The sequence below is a fragment of the Dermacentor albipictus genome, chromosome 1, assembly GCF_038994185.2.
Source record: "Dermacentor albipictus isolate Rhodes 1998 colony chromosome 1, USDA_Dalb.pri_finalv2, whole genome shotgun sequence".
Classification (NCBI taxonomy): domain Eukaryota; kingdom Metazoa; phylum Arthropoda; class Arachnida; order Ixodida; family Ixodidae; genus Dermacentor; species Dermacentor albipictus.
The window spans coordinates 386817029-386837338 of NC_091821.1; the positions used below are offsets into that span (position 1 = coordinate 386817029).

Consider the following 20310-nt stretch of genomic DNA (forward strand, 5'->3'; position numbering starts at 1 on the left):
GCTGCTTGAAAATTTGATACTTTTCGTCATGAGGACCTTTGGTGGCAACGTCGTGTTCTCCGGCATTTCTCAGCGCCTGTTTGTGGGTAGAGCTGTCTCTTACAGTTTGTTTGAGAATGGATATCTCTTTATTGATCAGGGGTCAACCTTTGGAAGAGGCGTAGTGATCACCTTGACAGTTAGGACACTTCGGCGTGGTTCACCTTGAACAAGATCTTGGGACCATTGTCTCGCATATTGCAGTTACAAATGGCCACAAAAGGGCTGCTGCGATATTTGAAAGCTACCGGATTGAGTCACCGTCTGTGATCCGGACTGAGTGACCAAACGATATCCCCAGTGAACTTCTTTTAATCTTTCCCTCCCCTTTCTTTTTCCCAGTGTAGGGCAGCCAATCAGGCTCAGTACTTGTTAACCTCCGTGCTTTTCATTTATCATTTGCTCTCTCTTCCTCTCCCCCTCAACGTGCTTGCGCTGTAGTTGTTTTCTGAGTGGAGTTCGACGCATCGAGAGCACACTGCGGAATTTCTGCAAACACCCTTCACAGGGCCGATCTTCTGGCAGTTGAAGCATTGCATTGGCCTTGCAATAAATGGTTGGACCTGGTGGCGCATGTGGTCAACCTTCACGCAGGAGGGAAGACAGTGACCCTTGAACGTTACCCTTACTACTGAGGCGACCAACGTGCGCAATGATGCTTTGTTCACTTGCTGGTTTTATGATAACTGGGCGGTTTGCCTTAGGTATTTCATTTTCAGTGTCATAGATGACTCCTGTTATTGTGGCACCATTTGCTGGCACGATAGATCGGACCTTGATGTTACCCAGCTGTATTACATGTTGCAGCGTGTTCAGCGCACTCGGGTTCATCACATCGATTGACAGGATATTTATACTATTGTTTATCCTGACAACCTTGATCTCGTTCAGCACGGTATTTTATAGATACACGGAGAGTGCTTGCCTGTTGAGAACATGCAGGTTGTCAGTAGCGTTCTGCGACTCAAACAGGATGGGGGGAGGCCATCGTTGAGGCGCAGTTTTCACGGTGGTCGAACTTGACACCGAAGATTCGTAGATAATTCTTTGTTTCGCCTTGCGGCACAGGAAAGCCGAAAGCTGTCTTTCGAGGACTCGTCACCTGATGCGCAGTACAGCTCTGTGCCCTCGCTGTCGCTCGATGTATTTCCTCGCTTTCTCAAAGTGATGTCAGCGGGTGAACGGGAACTGGGAGGGGCCTCGGGATGTTGTACATCCTTCACCACGATGCAAGGGGCGGTAGACCCCACAAGTGCAGTGAGAAGTGCAGTAAAGCACAGAGACAGGCGAGGTGTGTACTACAGTAGAAGCACTTCCCAACAGCGCCCAAAACACACGGACAAGGAAGAGTACAGGACGATCGCTAGCTCGCGTCCAAACCCCTCTAGTTGAAAGGGAGCGCTGCTCCGTGTCTCTTACTACGTTCTTGTGTTGGATTTTGTTCATTACATTTATTTCCTCACAGCATGAACCAGATTGCCCAACGACAAATTTTACTGATCCCCTTAGAGAAATTTAGGTTTTTGTTTTCTGCTGGAACGATTCAGGCGTAGCAGCATGTTCGTTTCCCAGATAGTTCAGCAAAACTAGTATCCATTCTATAAAACAGGTGACATATCTGTGATAAAACGGGATACCTTCAGCCTCGTTTTTACTGTTGACATCAATACTTGCTTAAATGGGTTTTCCCCGCAGTTAAAGCAGAACACTCGGCAGGTTAACAGAAACAAACAGCTGACAATGGCAAGTACATCTGCGACGCCTGTTCCCGAAAAGGAGAATAATAAAAGCGCGTCTCGAAGCGGACGGATTGTTGCTCATTTCACCGTGGCTCACCCAGACTGAAATGACTCGTATGTTTTGCTTTTACACCTACCCATGGAACTTCGTTCGACTACTGAAATACAGTGGGAGCGCAGCGGGGAACTTCCGCTCTGAGAAGTCTTCATGCTGACTAATGGAATCTTTTCTTCTTTTCTTTTTTTTTGGCTCCACGCAGAACTAGGTGAGCCAGTTCAAAGCAAACTACGCGAGCACGAAAGATGCAACGCGGTGCACAGAAACGACACACCGGTGTGTAGACGACAAAAAATTCTTTACACATTTCGCGGAGCAACACGGCTAGCTAAGAGTGGCTTCAAAACAGCACGGCGTCTCTTCGTTCGAACTCAAAGCCTGAGGTGTTGTTCCTGCATATTGGTTCTGTGCACAGCGGTTGTGTAAGGCACGCGAGAGCCAACAGTATCTGCCACGAACAGGACAACGCTTCCGAAGTAGCTTACTACATTGAGCACTTTTCTTTTTTGTAGCAATGAAACACTTCAGTGTAGGCCTAAACTCCGCACTGATGCGTCCTGCTTGCTTAAAACAAAAACAAAAAAACTGGCTGCCTTGTCTTGCGGCAAAGCGTGTGTTCGAGTACACTATTTTTCTTTGGGTATAGCGGTGTTAACGATCCTTGCATATGCTTGTAGCTTTCGCGTGCATGTTCAATCGTTGTGGCCGCAAAAGTTGTTCAATGTCATGGGCACTGGGTGGTACTGAATCAAGATGGGGGTTTCAGTTTCTGGAAACCGACATATACGGCTGTTCGCCACCGTAGGCGAGTCTGCAGCAATAACTTGCATACGTAACTGCGCGCATACTTATAGTGTGTGTGGGGGGGGGGGGGGTAGGGGGGATCATACCGCCCTAACGATTCGTAATAGCTTTAGTTTCGTCGTATTACCGCTTAGTCAACGGAGTTGCAGTTCTGGTCAGCTACCATACCTTGCCATTCCGACGCAGTTCGGTCAAATTGGGCGCGAATACGTCACTGATCGAACATTTAGTAGATTGCAAACGTTCCGCAAGCACGCACTGCGCATCAGCAGGTCGATAACCTGATTCGAGTCAATTGTGCAAGCAAGCAATTCGCTCACTCCAATGGTGCCTACAGCAACCGCCGCATCCCTAGCATCTGCTCAGAACATTAGAGATCGGTGAGCGCGTGGACAGCATCCAACTACAGACACCAAACCAAAGCCATGCGAACTGCCCGTTCGTTCGTGGCGTTGGACGAAATAGTCCGTTGCGTCATTTTGACGTCCAATTTAACCTACGCCGATTGGCTATATTGCGCGCACAGGCACTGCGGCGAGCACAGAATGCTCGTCGGTCGGTCGCTCAAAGGCATTGTCTCGGCAGGACCACAACTGCTGCTACAGAGCATTGCTGCAGGCGAATCTAGTCCAATTTGGCAGCGCACTCAACTATGGAGCCCACGTCTGGGCGACTTAAGCAACTGGCCATGCGTGCTATCGATGAGAAGGCGTTTCGTTGCTCTCGCTCCGAGCGAGGGAGCATTGTACTAACGGGCACGCACGTGAAGATCGAAGAGTAACGGGATGTTGCGACCATCTGCTACGTGACTTCGCATAGCAATGCACCCAGTGTTGAAATCACTTATTGGAGCGCACATTATGCCCCGCGGGCAATAGCCGTTTCTTATGTCCTGGCAGAATTGCTGAACGCTTTTAGTATATTGTAGCACAAAGTACATGTTGTGAATTTATCAAGTGGCCGTTTGTCAAGTGCTCAAGTGAATTTGTCGGCCGTTCTACTGTTTTGAAAGGAGTCTGTCTTTGCCTAACTCCCTACGTATTTGCGTCGGTCGGTGTATCTTGCTTTATAGGAGACATCAAAGCGGCTTGCAGCGGCATCAAAGCGGAATCCACTCCCAAACTGTGCCACCCTGTCTTCTACATAACAAAAAACTGAATCAGGAATAAAACCTGTACATAATATTGTTATTTCAGAGGGACCTCTTAATTTAAATGAAAAAGAAAGCATGATATTCGGTGGCTTTTTCTACATTTGTAACATTATTTTGTTTGGCTTACTCTATTTTTGGGCAGCTTGGCGTATGCCACTGAATGCCTGGGCTTATAGAGCACGGAATTTTGACCGACAAGGTAGCGCCAGTGAGAACAGCCTTGTTCTGCGCAATAAAGCTATAATACCCGAGTTAGAACCTGTTGATGTAATTTTTCCTGATAGGTATCTCTAAAGCACTAAAGCACCCATACATATGAATAGAATAGCACACGATATTCAGCTGCTTCCTTGCTGTGTATAAATATTTTACATTTCAGCTACCCATTCGTGGCCCATTGGGCATGTGACATTGGATATGTGTCAATGCGCGGGTGCCATATCTTGGCCAGGGCTTCAAAATTGCTAGGTGCCACTATGACACAAGGGGTGTAGAATCCCTGTAGATGAATTTACGTACTTGTCGTACGTATCTCAGTGCATGCACTTCTCCTCACTCTTCTTGCCTCGGCAAGCGTCATGCATCGCCTTCGTCCGCGTTACATCGCTGCGTCGTCATCGAGCAGTATGCGTCCACCTAATTTCAGCTCGTAAATATTGGCGTAGCTGGGGAACGATGTAAAGCATGAATATAAACATTCCACGAGAATATGCTTTCATACAAAGAAAATAAACACGGTTGTGCGCGTCGCATTTAGTGGGAGAGCCAGGCTCTTAGATTGATGTACCTGGGGCTCAACAATTACCTTTCGTTTTTGCTTGTACCAACGTGGGCTGCAGTATGAACGCAAGCAGGGCGTGTCTACAAAGCCTGATGAAAGGACGCGGTAGGCTTAGGAACGCTTCTTATACTCGTGCAATACTTTCAGAAAGCGCTAAAGCGTCGCCATAGTCAGATTCTGTTTAAATATGGTCATTATTCTAGTTTAATAATAGCAGGTACAGTTGTGATTTCAGCGACATGCCCTGGTTTCTAAAGAGTTCCTGGCGTTATTGTCAGCTACGTACATTCATCTGTCAAACTGCTTCCACCGGATTTTCAGCAACACTGTTGTCCCGAATTTATGTTGGATTCATAGAATGGTGTCTGGATAGCGCAGCAAGCATTTACGTTCGATGTCCAGGAAGCATGTAGATTGCCCTGCTGGTGCACACTTACGTTAATCCTTCCAGTAATTTAAAAGACGAGCTTGCTTGTACTCACTTTGCTATTCAACTGCAGGTAATATTTTTAGCCCTGGCAGAGAGCATTAGCGGTTGCCTTTGCCGATACGCCCATGCATAGAGTGAATTACTTGCTCTGTGAACTGTATTTAATTTCATGTCTTCAACTGTGAACGTGCCCTATTTATTTCCATGCGCATCGTGTATGACGCGCCGCTTGCCGCGTTAGTTCACGATGGGTATTCGTCCAGTTTCACGGCACCTTTTATACCCGTGTCACAGGCACGCACGAACCACTTTAGAATAAGAGGGCGAGGCATCCTCAGGGAGTTCAACCTCAAGGAAGTCGTGGTCGTGTCGCACGGTCAATTATCAGGTATTAAAAGAAGCCATGAGATGCGCGTTCTTGTACAAGTACAAATATGTAATTTCTTATTACGCTCGTAGCTATTATAGTTAACGCTCCTTCCATGAAACATACATTATTCAATATATTTGATGCGAAAAAATTGGAGGACGCTCAAGCTTCACCTTCAAGAGTGGAACGCGACAGCGTTCCCGTCGACCCACCAAGGGGTGTAAGACAATGGCCTACGGCGCAGCGACTACGCGCTTCGCATCGGACGCGGTGAGCGTCGAGCAACGCCGCGCTCAGCGCGGCAACGAAATGTGCGCCTGAGCAAGCGGCGCACGCCTGAGCCTTAGAAACAGCTCGTTTCTAAGGCAACACCGCATTCACTAGAGGTGGTTTTGTACCGCTTTGAAGCATCGAAACATCGAACTCGTGGCTGAAAATAAAGAAAAAAAACGCGTGGCTGAGTGGTAGCGTGTCCGTCTCACACTCCGGAGACCCTGGTTCGATTCCCACCCAGCCGATCTTGCAAGTTGTTTTTTATTCATGAAGTGCCTGCTGGGATTTATTGCTCACGGCCAACGCCGACACCGACGACACCAGCTTTTCTGCGACACGAGCTTCTTAACGCTGTCGCTTTGAAACATACAATTCGTTAAAGGTCAAAGTGCGCTCGCCAAACATAGCAGTGCTCACAGCGACGTTAGCCACCCTGTACTTATGTCTGTACTTATGTTTGCGGTGGGGTGAGTAGGCTCCGCGTTCTGTGACCCGTGACCCGTTCTGTGAGCTGCTGCAAACTGTACTCAAAACGTAACGTTTTGTGCACGGCGATCTCGTGAGTTTTTCTTTTAACGCGACAACACTAAAGGACGCCTCACTAGGTCACATAGCAAATTTGAGTTATTCGCTGGATGTTCTGACTTGCCCTCTTGGGACCGTTCTGCCGCAAGAATTTTCCAAATTGCTTCGTTACTAGCCGAGATATAAATATTTCAGTGTCATGAACCCAGAATTTCAGGAGCCGGGCGTCACCGCCAACGTAACGCTCTCTCCACTTGCCTCCGTCTATACTCGCTGATAGCTTTCTGTGGCGATGAAGGGAAAGCTACGGAGGCAAAGCACGCACAAGTGAGAGCGCTTCTGAAAAGAGTCCCGTGTTTTCATCCACGTTAAAGCAGGGGAAGAGAAAACATAATCACCCTATTAGCAACAGTTAAATAAGACAAAACACACGACAAATGCACAAGATTACTTATCCTCCGGGCTTTAACTTCCGTGTCTGGACATACGTGAAACCGTCCCGCGTGGAAGCCGCACCGATTCAACGTCTGCTCTGAGCAACCGAAAGCACTGTCAAACGCTGGCGGACTACTTGGCGCGGTAACACAGGTGCAGCAGCCGCACGCCCGTAGTTTCCACTTCACAGCCACGGAAAGTTGTCCGCGAGTAAAGCCTCAGCGAGCGAAGGTCCTTCCCTGCGTTATCCCATACCGGAGCCAGGGATCGCGTCACGCATATATCATTGGCTCCGCCTTTTCCCTTTTTTTGCTCGAATTCTTTTTTAGCACGGTGCACGTATGCTAACGGCTCCTCGCGCCAGCTCGTTTGTCTCGTTTAGCGCTGCGCACGATTTTGAGCGCTGTGCACGAGAACACCTGGTTAACGGTATACGTCAGTGCTATATGAACTACATGAACACTGAGGCAGACGCAAGCGCATCACAGAGCATGATCGCACGTTGGAAGACGGTAGAAAATTAGCAGTTTCGGCGTCTGCGTGCGCTACTGCACGACGTGGGAACAAGCAGACGAACCGGAAGCGCATCTCGAGGCCAGGATTAGATTGCGCGACCTCGTGCTTTGCACCCCAACATCATAGCCAGTAAGAAACCACAGCGGGTGAGCACTCAAAGAAGATATATGTTGCGGGGCCATAAAAATCGTCGCAATCTTGTCCCCCTATGATTCAGTGTACGCGTCCGGCTAACTTTGTCAGCATGCCCAAGCTGCTTTTTGCTAGCTGCGTCACCACACCGGCAGTGGCGTGCGTGCCTCAGAAATATCCCGAAAAGTTGTGAACTTGATTACAATAATGTTGGGGGTCAGAGAAAGCATCACGAACTTGTCCCATGAAGACTCAATTCATGCGAAACTAACTGCGTTACACGGCCGAGCTGCTCTTCGCTAACTGCGTCACAAAGCCGGGTACGGCCAGCCTGCCCAGAAACTACTGAAATAAGTTAGAATTATGTTAGGGTCCATAGAAAGCGTCACAAAATCCCCCAGTACGAGTCATTAACTCAAATTAACTGCACCAGGACGGCCGACCTGTTTTTCGCTAACTGCGTCAGTCTCGGTTTCGTGCCGTAAAAGCCTAAATTGCTTGCAATGCGGCGCAGACTGTGAAACAAATATTTTCACCTTGCGGTAGTCCAATAGTGTACTGGTGCCGTGTAGAAATGCAGAAGAAACGGAAGAATAGGCCGGGGGCCCAACAAGCCAGGTTGCATCCGCAAAAGAAAGGAAGAAATAAAAAGAGGCAGGTTGCCGGACAGGCGAACTTACATTCCCAGCCGGTCTCGGTCGCTTCGATGTCGGGTCTGGCACATGACGCTTGCATCATGCGCGTTTGGCGTGCCATTAGCTTCTTGCTGGGTGACGTAAGAAAAACAAGACTTCAAGTATAAGTTCAATTACACGCAATACTTTTTAGTTTTAGCGAGAAACAATAAAAACGTTATTAAAACAATGTCTGTTATCTTCATTGTACATTTGTTTTTCCGATGCTGAAGCCAGCTAACTGATGGCATTATTACTAGCGTGACGTTTTTCCGGTTGCTACTTTTCTCTGAGTGTACCCGCTTGTCGAATTTGTTGAATAACGCATTTATTCATTCAAGACTGCTATTGAATATCTGTATAGGGTACAACCACCAGAGCACATTACAGGAAATTGATAACCTTAAAAAAAAGAGTTGTTCATCTATATGCGAATTACTATGGCTGTTTATCACAACTAACCACAGCGCCATTATTCCGAAAATATGACAGACTCGGTGCAGACAGGATATACTATATGCGACTTGTTCTAGAAATCCAAAAGAGAAGCCCCATCGCACAATGTATTGAACGCAACCTTTCCGGATACTTCTTGCGACACAGCACACAACACGCGCCAAAAACAAGGACCAATTACGGGAAACATAGATTTGTATATCAGTCCACAAGAATAATGAACAGATACAGTGAATCTATATCGTTAAATACTTCTATAAGGACATTTAAAACGAAATAAGAGAATGGCTACTTAAAGCAGACATATAGTTTAAGATTTATTAAGTGAGCTTATTGAATCAACAATGTTTCTGCCATGAATTACGCATGATTTCTTTTAAGGATCCACATGATATCATATCATGTAATATATTTATTTTTGTATTCACGTACTTATATTTATATGCATTCATGTCCAGTTTTGCAATTTCCGTTCTTCTTCATTTTGTTGTTCATTATCTAACAACCAGTTAGAATGCGTGATCTTTCTTTGCGCATGCTGTTGGTTTATAATGCTCTACAGATTCGCCAATGTCTATATTTACAAAAAAAAATTATTTCTGAAATTTTAGAACATTATTAGAATCTGAAATGTTTATTTGTATTTAGGCGCGTGATTTACGCCGCATTATTAATTTGATCCTATTTGAATGCGACGACGATAGACATTGTTCCTATACTTTTTCGCAACACTCAAGTCTGGTGTAACTTGTAAAATTGTGCATATCTGTCTGATCTGCTGTCTAACTTGTCGCTCACGGGGACTGAGACGTTTGTCAAGCTTTGTGCCTTTAGTCTCAGGCTAGCCTCGTCTGAATGGAAGAGGAATAAAATTCGACTCAATTCAATTCGATTATTTATGGTGGCCACGTTTACATGAACTTGACTCCCACGTGTCTGGGCAATGGCGACACACAGCGTCGAGCCGAGAGATCCAACGCGTTCGAACTGAGCTTCTGGTTCCAGCTGCGATCTTCACGGGTCTTATCACTACGACGAGGTTGCACGTCACAGAGCTTGTCTTGGCCTTTACTTGACACTGTTCCCGTTGCCGGCGCCTAACTCGCGACGTAACATTGGTCCCACGCAAGTCTCGGCGCTGGCGGGCCCCACTGGCCCGCGTTTACACGCACACTGTAAACGGGTCGGGCTGGGTCAGCCTACCCCATGCATTCGGGTTGACTGAGTCCTTCTCCACACTTGTTCAGCCCGAGCGACCAGCGATTACATAAACTCTACAGGCATGTTCCAGCGTGACAAGCCGACTCAACCCCCTTCTGTTGGGTTCACGTAAACGCCCTGAAAGAGGAGACAAAACATGGCACCAAGCGGACTATGTCGAGAGTATTGCGGAGCAGCAAGCATAACTGTTGCTTAATTGTGCTTGAACGTTTATTTAATTCAATAACAATGTTGTAAACGTGCGTAGTATTTATTTTATTGCAAACGATCATTAAATTTTCAATTTTACAATAAGCAGTCTATGAGCACGAGAGTACTCCCTTCAGCCGCCGAGGGAAATAACCGATCTCTTTTGATAAAAAAGCTCCGTTAATCTCCCTTAGCGGAAAGGCGACCTCGTGACACCGAGTGCATCACTCTCTAAACAAAGATAACGGAGTTTATTTATTTATTTTAGATACTGCCAATCCCTCATGGGATTACAACAGGAAGGGCAAGTACAAATGGCATTAGGTGTTACTAAGGGATCCACTTGGAATGTTCAACTCTCTTATCGGTAAAGGAAAGAGCGAATTTTTAAACAGTCGGTACGAAAAGAATACTCATTGAGTGTTCGTGTGTTCTTGTCGTGTTGGCCGTGTTTCAGTTCTGGAAAGGTACATAGAGATATCAATATTAAGCTTGTTCTGTAGGAGCTGGTACATAAGCTTAGAACGGCCTAGTACTGCTCGGTTTTGTACGGTTAAGAGTTCGGCTTTGTTAAGTAGTTCGCTGGACGAGTCTGTTAGTCTATGATTATTGCATATATACCGTAGTATTTTCCTTCGTACACCTTCTAGTGTTTTTCATTAGTTGCTTAGTGTATGGGAACCAGATAACATTTGCGTACTCAAAGATTGACCTGACGAAAGTTTTGTAAGCCAGAAGTTTTGTATCGTGGGGTGCTTATCGCAGGTGTCTTTCAAGAAATAAAAGGCATTTCATTGCAGTGGCTGTAACGTTGTTTATATGGAAGTTCCATATGAAGTTATGTTAATCCGAGGTACTTGTGTTCATGAACTCGTATCCCTTACACGTCATTGACGGTATACATAAAGCTCGAGTAACTTTTTTTCTAGTGATAGAGTGAACAGCAGATTTTTTGGTATTGATGGACATCTGCCAATTGGTACACCAGTTATACTCGGCTTTAAGGTCGTTAATATTGTTATGTGGTCACTATAGGAGTTAATATTTCGATAAAGAATGCAGTCGTTTGCAAATTGCCTAATGTTTCTTGTTATTTTTGCTGGTAGGTCAATAAGAAAATTATAAATAAAAAGAAAACCAGAACGCTTCCTTGGCGTACCCCCGACGTTACGTCGCTGTCTGGGAAATCTGTCCGTTCACTTCCACGAATTGGGTACGGCTAGTAAGGTAGTCGCAAATCCAGTCATGGCATTATGATTATGAGATGGATTTATGGTTTATGAAAAGCAGCTTGCGTGTGCCCATGTGACAGGAGCATTAAACTGATAGGCAACTACATATCTTAATTTTCATTGCAGGCACCCCCCTTGAACGCCTCATAGGTTTGCCGTAAATAAATCCGACTATTGCATCTCGCAACAATGTTTTGCCTTCTGGATACAGTAGCGTTGGCTGCATGCAGCTGTACTATAAGAGAGTGTGATGTTATGCCATGGTTATCGATGGTGCTGCCCATCAAATGCCGCAATATTCCATACACTGAGCCCATACGAAAAACAAAAGCAGCAGTTGTTTGAATATTTAGACTTCTTTCCTTCCCCTAAGAAGTCAGTATGCCCTTTACATGTGCGCAGTCACTTACGCTGCTTCGAGAACCATTGCTAGGAATGCATGTACACCTACTTCAACTGCGACGTTCGCAACAACACGTCTTGGCGTAGAGGCGCAGCTTCGAACCACTACAGGTGGATGGTCCTGCTAAATAAAAAAAAAAATGGGAGGAAACCTTACATAGATCGGGGCGCGCTCGATAAGAACAGCAAATCGCGATCACGACTTGCTCGTGAAATGAGCACTCCAGTTTTTACTTTTTATCCCTATAAGTAGGAGCTCTTGTTCTACAGCCGACTTTAAGAACATCCTATAGGAGAAAAGAAACAGACTGGATGAGCAGCCACTTGAGATGTCCTTGCGAATTTATTTCAATGACAAAGAATAAACAGCATGTGTTTTTGTGGACAGGGTATGATAAAATTTCGATACCCATAAAGAAAAGTCAACATGTTCTGGCGTTCCATGCTCTGTCCCGGAACGTGCCACGCTTTCGATCCTTTATGTCCAGTTTCAGTTCAGACTTTCGTAATGCTCCTGTCCGAGTTTTCCCCGTTCTAAGAATAGGCTGAACGGCACTGCGGTAATATCAGCATCAAAGTGTCTTTGTTCATTAATTCGGCGCTTTACAAGATGGCTCCTTTTGCATTGCAGCAGAATTTGGAAATAAGAGCATGTAGCGGCGCCTCGAGAGGGAGAGAGAGAGAAAGAAAGGCAAAAGAAAAACAGGGAGGCTAACCAGATTATCTCAGGTTGGATACCCTGTACAGGGGGAAGGGCAAGGGGATGCCATAGGTGAAAGAGAGAAGGATAAAAAAGAGGAAAAACAGAACCTAAATGCACACACGCACGTACACACGAACTGTTTCTGCGGGCAACTCAAGCGGCTACTTGAGATAGATTCCATCGAACAAAGACGGCGATCGGCTAGGCGAGAAATACAAGAACGTTCCCACTGACTGGAAAAGGATAAGGTCATGCTGCTGCGTGGGCGAACTGACACTGTTAATCGCTCACGGCAATAAAAATGATGGCTGACATCTACCCGCCACCTACAAACTCGTGACCCAGAGGCTGGCCAAGCCCAGAGTTCAACCCGTTGCTTCCTTGGCTCCAGCCTCAGCATGTCTGCGATAGGGTCGTCACGCTGAATCCTGCCGTGACTCAGAGCCTCATCACAATCTAAAGCTTCAAGTATGAGGTTATGTTGTACATCCTCCCAACTGACGTCCTTTGCCGCCGGCCCCTGGGCTTTGCAAAACACAAGCACCTATGACAACCTGTAGAGGAGCTTGCTGACCAGTTGGTAAGTTGGTCAGTACGTTCCTCGGCCTTCTGAACTCTCGACGCAGCCGCCCGACACCTGGTGCTTTCGTCGAGGTAACTGCTTCGCTACCATCAAAGCGAAAAGCCACACGATGTGTCACCTCTAATCATGCCGTCGATGCCCCTTAAGTCTTCGGTTCTGGAGAGTGGTTCGGACGAACCGTAACTGCTTGTCTGAACGCCATCATGGTTGCATCGCGTCGTGCGAGTTCGCGCCTGCTTCGCTGACTCCACCTCACGAACACGTTTTCTGCGTCCAGATTTGAGGTATGCAGCTTAAACCCTTTCTTGCCCGCAACCTAATCGAGCACTGCCTGAGGTTTCGTACACGCGCTCCCATGCGCCAGCGACTGACGGAGGTTCAGCGACCATGCAGAGTCAGCTCGACCCGCATGGTCGAGTAGGCCTCCTGTGGTACCAAGAGGTACTAGGTGACCACAAGTATCACACACGAGTCGATCACAACGGTAGCGACACCACCGCTCGCTCTCCACCCTCACCCAGCATCTCAGAGGACTCTCTGGCGCCAACGCCACTGCACCCAGGCCTTTAGATCGCGCATCCCTGTCACTGTCAACAATGCGGCACAAACATCGTCAACGCTGCAGTTCGGTCTACCGACGATGCCCGCAGAGGACACTCTGGTGACATGCAGGGAGGCTGCGCAGGCGAGAAGTGCATAGCTTCTCACAGGCTCGCTGCAACGCAGTTCCACCTGCACGCAGCAGGAAATTACCGCCGCTCTATGAAATGGCCTACATGTACTGGCCACATACAAACATTAGCGGTTTTTCATATTAGTAAAAAAAAATGTCAGTAATGTTATTATTGTAAACAAGCAGAATACGAGCAGCACTAAAAAAGAAAACAAAAGTTACTCACGTTAGCGGCATATATCCGGTCCGGTGCCCAGGCTATTGAGAACGTTATAGCATTCTCATTACATCTACCTAGATAATTTAGGTTATGTTATGTCTGTAGATTCTTATGCCACCTAACTATTTCACCTGCTTCAACATGGCAGCTTCTAATCTCGCCCAAAAGATGACGAGGTGAAGTGAAACCCTTTTTCTTCGTCCAGAGTTGAGGTGCATGGAGCTTAAACCCTTTCTTACCCGCAACCTAATCAATCACCAGCCTAGTGTCGCCCACCACCGCACCGGATAATTACCCTCCTTCACCGGCCACCCGTTTTCCTAATGAAACCACCCAGTAAATACTCTATACGTCCCGAAAACGGCACTGTGATGGTGATGACGAGGTGGGGTAATGAGGTCATTGAGGCTGAACGGCAAAACAAAGCATCGGACAACGTCAGATATGAAGTAATGCCGGTACGCAGTTCAAGCTCTTGCGTTCGCTCAACTTATTGAACCGTGGTGGTTTGTTCGAGTCTTGGTTTTCATGTCACGTGTTCATGTCACGGCAATAACGGTTACCCGTAGTTTCTTGGTGTTGAAATGCCGAAATGGTTTACTGGAACGCTTTAGTTCAGCACGGTAATGAGCTGCGTCAACAAGAAATGTAATTTCCACGCATTCTGTGCAGGACATTGCACCGCGCCGCAGGGTCCATTTTCTGCTGCGTGATGACCAAGTCGTTATTAAGACTTGGAAGTGTTCCATACGGTTGTCAACGGCAACGGTGCTTTTGTAATATGGCCATAATAATATCTTGGCTGTCGCGAGGCGTGTAAATGACTGCACGCCGAAAAGGAGGTGGAAGGACGTGCGTAAAGGTTTTGCTTTAAGGTGCGTTGAGAGACAAAACTACCCGGATGCGGACATCACGACGAAGCTTCCACTGTCATTTCATGCGTGGTTAAGCAACGGATGTTAGGACAACGCGTCTGCTTCAGTATATACACACACACACATATATATATATATATATATATATATATATATATATATATATATATATATATATATATATATATATATATATATATACCGTTAATAATATTTAATGCTTGTAGTCGACCATACGTGCGTCGAGCTAACCCCCCTGCCTATTGCTGATTTTCTCTCTCTCTACCGGTACGCACTCATGATGGTACCGGTAAATACACATTCAGTCAGTAGTGCCCGTGACCTTGCATCAAATCGTGCACTGCAACAAGTTTGCAGATCAACACAGATGGCCAATACCCGAGGAAGACACACATTTACCGTATTTAGCGAGTGGCACATCACTGCACTAAAGGAGATAAAACAACGCTAAACAATGTTTAGAGAACGAATGAAAAAATTAAATATGCTCGTAGGCGTAGAAAGTCGTGGTTGATCGATGATCACTAACTTATAATTCAGCCGGTATCATCAAGACGAACTCTGTGCAAAGTTTTCTTTCATATCTAGATAACTTCAAGGATGGATTTCAACTCTCCAGATATGTTATGCCTCCATGTGCCTCCATGCTAGGTAAGTAAGACGCTAATTAGATGCTCCCCTTACGGGGCACTTAACTGTACTTATAGGCTGCGGTCATGTGAAGGCCTCAAACCGATTAAATAAATTGCGAAGATAAATCAGCACGATTTATTTCCGGCCATGAGAAAGCATGTTTCAATACATTCTGAACTTGATAATGCCAGACAGATCAGGAAGCCGATCCTGCTGTTTTCTCCGTATGCTTTCCCCACCGTTTTACACTTGTCCATTAGATTTCGCTCATCTAGACTTCCTGTGGAGGGAATCACATGAAATGGCATTGTCAACTGCTCGTGACGTGTTTCCGCAGCCTTGTTTCTGCTTGCGCCGCTTCCCGGACGTGCTTTACGTGGCGGCCGGTAATACTATCGCACCGACTGGAGCAGGGAAATGATTTCGCCATCTCGAGATGACCAGACTGCCATGCCGGCGTGCGACAAAATGATAAACAGAAGAAAAGAAATGGAAGGGCTAAGAAGCAGAATGAAAACGAGACATTCCCGTAACGACACGATATCCACGATGTCAATTCCACCACGCGCAATAATTTCGGTCGCATCCGAACCTCGTTACTTTCTCGTTTCTTTTCCTAATGCGCGTCGGCGCTGTTGCGTGAACAGCCCGGCGGATCACTATGACAACCTCCGTCCCGTTGCTCGATAAATCCGGGCCTTTTCGCTTTCTTGTTCGCTTTCCATCTGTGCTTATCGAAGTGCCGCGGGCTAGTGCGAATCGGGCAAACGGCTGTTGCGCAGATTTGTCCGCTTTTACGGTTAACCTCGCAGCAGGAGCTGTCGTAAAGAAAATGTGGGTTGGGGGTGGGGGGAGCTTACTGGAAATGAGCGAAAGGAGATCGAACGAAAACTGAAAGAAAGGTGCACGTCCCATACTCTCCGATCCAGATTTTGTTTCTTTATTTTTCCTTGGCAAGGTCAACGAGACGTCGGTCTTCGCAAGGTTTCCTTTACGATGATCTTGACATTTCGTTCCGAAGCACCGGTTGCATTGAAGAAACCGCGGACCGTTCAGAATTGCGCCGGAGGACTCTCGCCCGCGCTTGATCGACTCGGCGTGACGTGTGCTCCAGGCGCGAGAATTGAGGGGAGCCGTAAAATCACGAACGCGCGAAAGGGGCGTGAGGTGCTTTTCTGTGCAGCGGCCTCGATCAGGACTAAGTGTTTGCGAGGCCGTAAAACTGGCAGAGTGTATAGGCTCCTTATTTTGGTTGCTGTTGCTTTACGATTTCTTTATCGGAGGGAACTTAACCCCGCTTAGTATGACGTCGCAATGACCGTGGGGCTTGCGCACATTCCCTCGCCACGTTCGTTGTTTGGACCGGCAGTCACGTCCGAAGTAGAGTGAATTCCACTGCTCGGCATTTCTGGCTGCTATACGCGATGAGTTACTCCACTTGTCATAAATGGTTGCGCACGTACACAGAAAGAGACAGGGAGAGCTAGGTAATGGTTTGCGGGCACAAACCGCGAAGTAACGCCGAAGTAATGTCTAAAAAAAAATTCGGTTTCGCATTATTCGACCTTAATGAAATCGATTATTCAAGAAGAAGGCGCTGAAGTCACTGCTAATTTTAATATGCTTGGATGCCGATTGAAAGCGGCTGGAATACACAGTATAATTACGTTCTTTCAAGACTGATCAGTGCTCCCACATAAGGTGGGAGGCATGATATGGTTGCTTTAACAAAAAACTAAAAATAAATGATAACCATTTCAATCTGTGGATATGGAATGGCCCCGAAAGCTGGCGACAGTCAAACCTCTCAAACGAAAAGTGCTTTCGCTGCCATTCCATCTTCACATAGTGGAAGGGTTGTCATGTTTTGCGTTGGGAGTCTGGCATCGTTGCTCGTTCGGAGGTGCCCTGGCTCGCGATTGTCGTTTTCATTCAGAATCGCGGGAACGTTCTTCATCGGTGGTCATTTCGCGCCGGCGCTGTCTACATTCTCATTACTGTTACCCTACGGCGCTCCTCGTACGCATGTTGTACTTTGGGTGTAGGAACTATACGTGTCCGCCCCATCGATAACGCAGCTGTTTTTAGCGTCGATACTTCTCCTTCTTATATTGTACAACACCAGGTTTTATGAACTGAACCCTTCGCTACAACTCCGACCTCCACCCGGGCTCCACCAACGTGAGGCATCGCTTATATACCGGCTATGATTGGAAGTGGCTTTCACGAAGGCGTACACCACTTTGATTGGAATGACCGGCAGTGCTGCATGCGACGTCTGCGGCATGGAAGAGAACATCGAACATTTATTGTGCCATTGTCATCGATTTCAGTCGGAAAGACAAACGTTATCTTGCGATGACTGGACGATCGGCCGTAGTCTGTGCAGGTGCTACTTGAAGATCATCCCCATCACTCGCCGGCGTTTTTCATACAGACAGGCCCACAAAGCTATGAAGGCACTTTTGTCTTTCTTGAGGGCGATTGGCCTATGTGAACGCCTTTGACTCGCTCAGGCCTTCCGCGTGCGTGCGCGAGCTCACCGCAGCTTTCCTCCCCCTCCCCCCCTCTCTATCTTATCTTTATATTCCCTCTTTTCCATCCCCCAGGGTAGGGTAGCCAACCAGACGCATTTCTGCTTAACGTCCCTTCCTTCTCTTTTTAGTTCCTCCTCCTCCTCCGCGATGTCACGTTATTGCTCACGGCGAGCGCTCGAATCTGTTTCGCATTTTGACATCTGCGCCGCCGCACTGCACCAGTATCAGTTTGTTAGAAATCGCTAAGTTCCTTTGTGTTGCCGGACGCCGAGAAAGCTCCGGAAGGTTATTCATATACAGCTTTCTTGTAACAATCTACGTTCATAGAAGAATCAACCTGCCGACAAAAGGTTGCGACTTAAGCAATGTCTGAACTTTTATTTACTCCTTTATTAAATGTTCTCTGCAGCACACGCAAAGGATAGCGCTTCTTTCTGCCGAAGACTTATCCTACGAGAAAGAGTAAATTGAAACCGAAAAAAACACTGCAGATTTTACTCGTAATATTATGCTGCTATGTTTTACAGTCTGCTCTTATTTCGAAGCACCTTAAGCCAATTCTGAGCGACTTATGTTCTCAGTTGGAATCGCTCACTGATTAGGTTATGTTATAGAAAATTTATGTATGCAGAGAGAGAGTGCGAGGAGGGAGGGGTTATGAGTAAAAAGCAGGTAGGTTAACCAGGCTGAGCCCGAATGCTAAACTGCGCTAAGGGGGAAAGGGGGCTGAAAATGAGAAGGAATATAGAACTGCAGATGAAATTGCAAAGTAAAACACCATAATTTGCGTCTTTATAAGAATGATTTTATAAATAATTCTTAGGCATTCGAGAGCTCTGCTCCACATTTCTTTCGTTACTCGCCGCATCGTCATGCTACATGTGCTCGACTTTGCTCCATACGTTTACAGCGAAAGCTGCATATGACTAACCTTCCGTAGTTTTGCGGCGTCCGGCAACAGAAATGGACTTAGCGATTTCTAACAAACCCATACGGGTGCAGTGCGGTGGTTCAGATGCCAAAATGCGGAACAGATTAGAACGGTCGCCATAAAAAATAGCGTGACGTCGATATTATCGCAGTATATAAGCAGGAAAGGTATCGGCGCTAAAAACCACTGCGTTATCGATGTGGCGGACGCACGTAGTTCGTCCATTTGAAGAACAACATGCGTACGAGGGGCGCCGGAGGGAACAGCAACGAGAATGTAAACGGTGCCGCCGTGAAACAACCACGGACGAAGAACGTTCCCGCCATGGTGAACGAAAACCACAATCGCGAGCCCGGGCACCTCCGAACGAGCAACGGCGCCAGACTCACAACGCAAGAAAATGACGGTCATTCCACTCTGTGAAGATGGAATGGCAGAGAAAGCGCCTTTCTTTGCGTTTGAGAGCATTGACTGTCGTCAGCTTTCGCTGCCATTCGATCTTCACAGAGTAGAATGGTTGTCATTTTTTTCATTTTCATTATGGCGGTAACAGTGGGGGGGTGTTGTAGCAGGCGGTGCTTGCCTGCTCATGCTTGTCCGGCAATCGTTCCATCTAGGCATCTCCCAGACATTTATATCGCATGCGCGTTTTGAGCTGCCAGTGTCAGTATTACTCCCGCTCTCTGAAGAAGCGGGCTGACAGTGTCAGATACTCATACGGTGACCAGTGTTGCAACTTGGGTCTAGAAATATGGCCCCATTTAACGGTACGCACGTGTTGCACATAATGGGTTTTCAAGCCGTAGAGATGACCTGCTTGTAGCGTGCACAATGAATCATCGCCTCTGCCGAATGCGCTAGTTGCCGTCGCCGTCACCGATTTGCCCTGCGTTCACCAAATAAGCACTTTTGCATTTCACGGCTCCATGTGCAACGTTTCCTAATCAACAACGATTTGCGACAGCGCTAGTAAACTGTAGCTGTCGTTTTCTCTGCTTTTTTCTTTCGTTTTACCGACAGAGCCAGAGTGATAAACAGAGAGACCTGGGTAGAGTCACATGACTGATTTAGGTTCTCTTGGGGGATTTCTTCTGTCGCATTTTCGATATTGTGTTTACGTAAAGAAGAACGAGCTTAACTTGACGGCACACGACGCTTCTATAAAGTCTCTGTGGAACACAATAAAGCGTGGTAGACAGTACGCGTAAATGGGTGCGATCATGCAGGGAGCCAGTACATGATGTGAGCAAGTTAAGGCGTCTGCGAGTTGGTGCATAAAAGGCGCAAAGAGCAGAGATCTGGAGAAGCAGCATAAATCCTTGCAGACTAAAAGGGATATTTATTCAAAGTGTCGAAACAACTTTGCAGAGTTCTTGGTGCGAAACTTTATAAGCCTTCGTTCAACTTTCGTTCGCGCAAAATGAACAAGGCGTAATGCTAAAGGACCTGTTGCGAAATGCACTTTTATTTGTTCATGATATGTGCTATTCAAGAGGAGTCCATTTATTATGACTGTTGAATTAATTTCACTTATCTTTCAATGTATCGTTTGTTAACGTATCTCTCAGTCAAAACAGAAACTCACACGGCAAAAATATTCGGGGCCTGAGACAATCGAATTAGCGGAGAGAGGTACGACTCATAGTGAATATATATTTCTTTGTTTTCGTATCAGCTACCCTATTCACGTGCGTTCTGCTTGTTC

The 20310-nt window shown here is 46.6% G+C and overlaps 2 protein-coding genes across 3 annotated transcripts in view; one reads left to right on the forward strand and one right to left on the reverse strand.

Moving 5' to 3' along the window:
* Positions 1 to 20310, forward strand: part of LOC135902475 (calcitonin gene-related peptide type 1 receptor-like) — a 294018-nt gene that overhangs the window by 186106 nt on the left and 87602 nt on the right. The gene's annotated exons all lie outside the window — the stretch shown is intronic.
* Positions 1 to 20310, reverse strand: part of LOC135902476 (uncharacterized) — an 867879-nt gene that overhangs the window by 67125 nt on the left and 780444 nt on the right. The window contains exon 8 of the mRNA XM_070531982.1: positions 7936 to 8021. Within this exon, the coding sequence (XP_070388083.1) occupies positions 7936 to 8021 (86 nt within the window). The remainder of the gene's footprint in view (positions 1 to 7935; positions 8022 to 20310) is intronic.